This window comes from Cryptomeria japonica, chromosome 10, assembly GCF_030272615.1.
Source record: "Cryptomeria japonica chromosome 10, Sugi_1.0, whole genome shotgun sequence".
Classification (NCBI taxonomy): Eukaryota; Viridiplantae; Streptophyta; class Pinopsida; order Cupressales; family Cupressaceae; genus Cryptomeria; species Cryptomeria japonica.
In genome coordinates this window covers 635872330-635875119 of record NC_081414.1, presented here as the reverse complement: position 1 = coordinate 635875119, position 2790 = coordinate 635872330, and the positions used below count along the sequence as shown (strand labels likewise).

Here is a 2790-nt window from a genome sequence, read left to right as displayed (position 1 = left end):
ATCATTACATCATACACTCAGAGCCCATATAGGTTTCCTCTTTAGATTATTGAAAACCTAAAATCATCTTAAAATTCGATAAACCAATTGAAAGCCATCCATTATAATAAAGATTCTTAAAAGTCAATCTTTTCAAATGAAAACAATATGATGTGCGCAAAGAAAATTATAAATATCATTGAGTTGAGTTGAAATTAAATGGAAAGGAAATTATATATATTACTTCATTGAATTGAAATTAAGAATTTAGAGTTCTGCTTAAACACAAAAACAATGTTAACACTTCTATTTACGAATAGAACTATAAAATGAAATGCAATTAAGATTTGTAACCATGAACAAAGTTTTTCGTTGACAGGCATGGTTAATTATAAATACCCGGCCTGGTGGTGATGCATAGAAAAAGAACTACCAGCCTGAAGCGACCCAGCTTGCTGCAGAAAGTTTAACCAGTAATCATTACACTCCATGCCAATATTACACAGCTGATGGGCATTTGTGTCTTCACCATCTCTGCTATTCAGGTTATCATCTTCTCGACAGGAAGACACCAAATTACAAACCTGCAAGTTTGAACTGTGCTCCCAGTTTGCTTCAGATGTCATAATTGAAGTTGCATTCTCACTTTCCCTCGGCAAATACCTTTCTTCTTCCTTCAATTTCTGATCTCCCATGATAAATTTCTCATCTAATAACAACTCTTCAAGTTTGTTATCATCTTGAACATTTGGTGGCTGATGATTGTACCCAAATGCTACATCAAAGGAATTTATACAGTTGGACCGAATCCAACCTAATGTTGAAATAACTTCGCTTGACAAACTCTGTGAATCGTTGAATGAGCCAGACGAGTAGGGTAGCGTGGTAGGAGAATCAACAGATGCTTTTGTTTGTGATATAACTGAATTGTCTGCAAACGCATCCTTCTTCATTGGCTCCATTGAAACGTGACTGTACTTGGAATTATTGTGTGAAGTAGAACTCGTTGCTACTGCATTTGTCACTGGATCGATTGCCATTTGGAGATGATGCTTCTGCAAGTGAGTTCTCCAGACGTTCTTTATCTCATTGTCTGTTCTTCCAGGCAGGCGTGAGGCAATGGCAGACCACCTGCAACACAATGGAATTTATCAGTAGTACCTTATTACAGGGCTTGGGAATATAATGGTGGAAGTAAGAAAGAGCGATGAACAAACCTGTTGCCGAAAATCTGGTGAAGTTTAATGATAGCTCGCTTCTCCTCTGAACTAAAATTCCCCCGTTTGATGTCTGGTCTAAGGTAATTATTCCACCGTAGACGACAGCTTTTCCCACATCTAAGAAGCCCTGTAATCAATTATAAAAACGATCAACAATCTTAGAAAGTTGTGCAAAAGAAAAGAATTCATGAGGAGTGAAAAAACAGATGATAGAATTCTGAACCTGCTTGCTTGGGAAGCGCAATCCAATTATTATGGCCATTTCTGTGGATAAAATCAATAAGCAATTGATCCTCCTCAGGAGACCAGGGACCTTTCTTAAGTCCCATTTTCTCATCTTTGGAAGCTCGGCCCATTGATTTTGTGGTGGATTCCAACAGCCCCACCAATCTCTTTTTATCGTAGAAAGAATGAGGAGACAGGCAAAACGTAATCTTCACGCCTCATCATCATGTGATCCACTAGAATTGTTCAAAATATTAATAATATTCATTTAAATTTGTCATTTGCTAAAATGGTCAAATTTACCTTGCCACGGTCATATGATATTTAGCGTCGCCGTCATTACAATGCGGTTCGACCGTGGTTTTGATTTGATTTTTATTTAAAAAATATCAAGTCTTATTCTGCTAAGATGCTAGGTATTGATGGAAACCTGCTGAGATTACGTACGTGGACCGAATCGAGCTTTTGACAATGACACGTAATAATTGCCAAGTCATTTTATTTAATTTAAATATTTTAAAGTATACATTTATATATATATTGCCGACTTATTTTTATTACGGATAATGACTACAAACGTTTCAACGCGGGAAGTAAATTTCGCGAGTGGTATTAAATAACTACTAAAATATTGAATAATTGCTAATATAGAAAGGTTTCCTTGACATTTTGAATCGGTCATTTAACAATCACCATCAAAATAATGCCCGCAATTAACGTCTCAACGATTTGAAGAGGCCACGTGTCGCTAATATCCTGGAATGATAATGACGCGCTGGAAATTTTCGCCGGGTGACGAGAGCAATAGGATATGGTCGGTGAAGCAGTTTAATGGATTTTGACACGTGTAACTCCAAATTCGACGTAACACTACACACATTATTATGTTTGCAATTAACCACGAGAGAACGAGCATCATATACTCGAAATTAAAATTCTATTTTATTTCAAATTTGAGGATTAGTATTTGTATGTATAGGAAGTTCAAGCGATTTGTCTATAGAAAACTAAATGAATTTTAACATCGCATAATTACTACTATTATTATGATGGTGGAGGAAAATTTGAATTTCCAATAAGCGAGAAGTTGTAGAAATGGCGGAGGGATTGTGGATGGTGTCTCGGGACATGACGATGCGAGTGCAAAGGCAGATGGAAGCGGAAATGATTTTTGAGATGGTGGAACTCTGTGAGTTCCACGGTGTCGTAATGCCTCATCATCCGACCAGTCTGAAGTTATGCGTGCTTCTAAGGGCCTAAGGGAATCTGCCAGCCAGTTGGACTCTTCTTCCACTTCTGACTATAACAGGAAGTGGTCAACCCTCTTTGGTGCACGCCCTAAAGGTAAATCTATATCTTCGATGTC

The 2790-nt window shown here is 37.4% G+C and overlaps 1 protein-coding gene across 1 annotated transcript; it reads right to left on the bottom strand.

Annotated features, from left to right (window-relative positions):
* Positions 1-258: 258 nt before the first annotated feature.
* LOC131073332 (transcription factor MYB4) lies at positions 259-1558 on the bottom strand. Its single transcript, XM_058009742.2, has 3 exons — positions 1423-1558; positions 1197-1326; positions 259-1110 (listed from the first exon to the last, which is right to left on the bottom strand). The coding sequence occupies exons 1-3, from the start codon at positions 1553-1555 to the stop codon at positions 369-371; spliced, it is 1005 nt and encodes a 334-aa protein (XP_057865725.2). The 5' UTR covers positions 1556-1558; the 3' UTR covers positions 259-368.
* Between the last annotated feature and the right edge of the window lie 1232 nt (positions 1559-2790).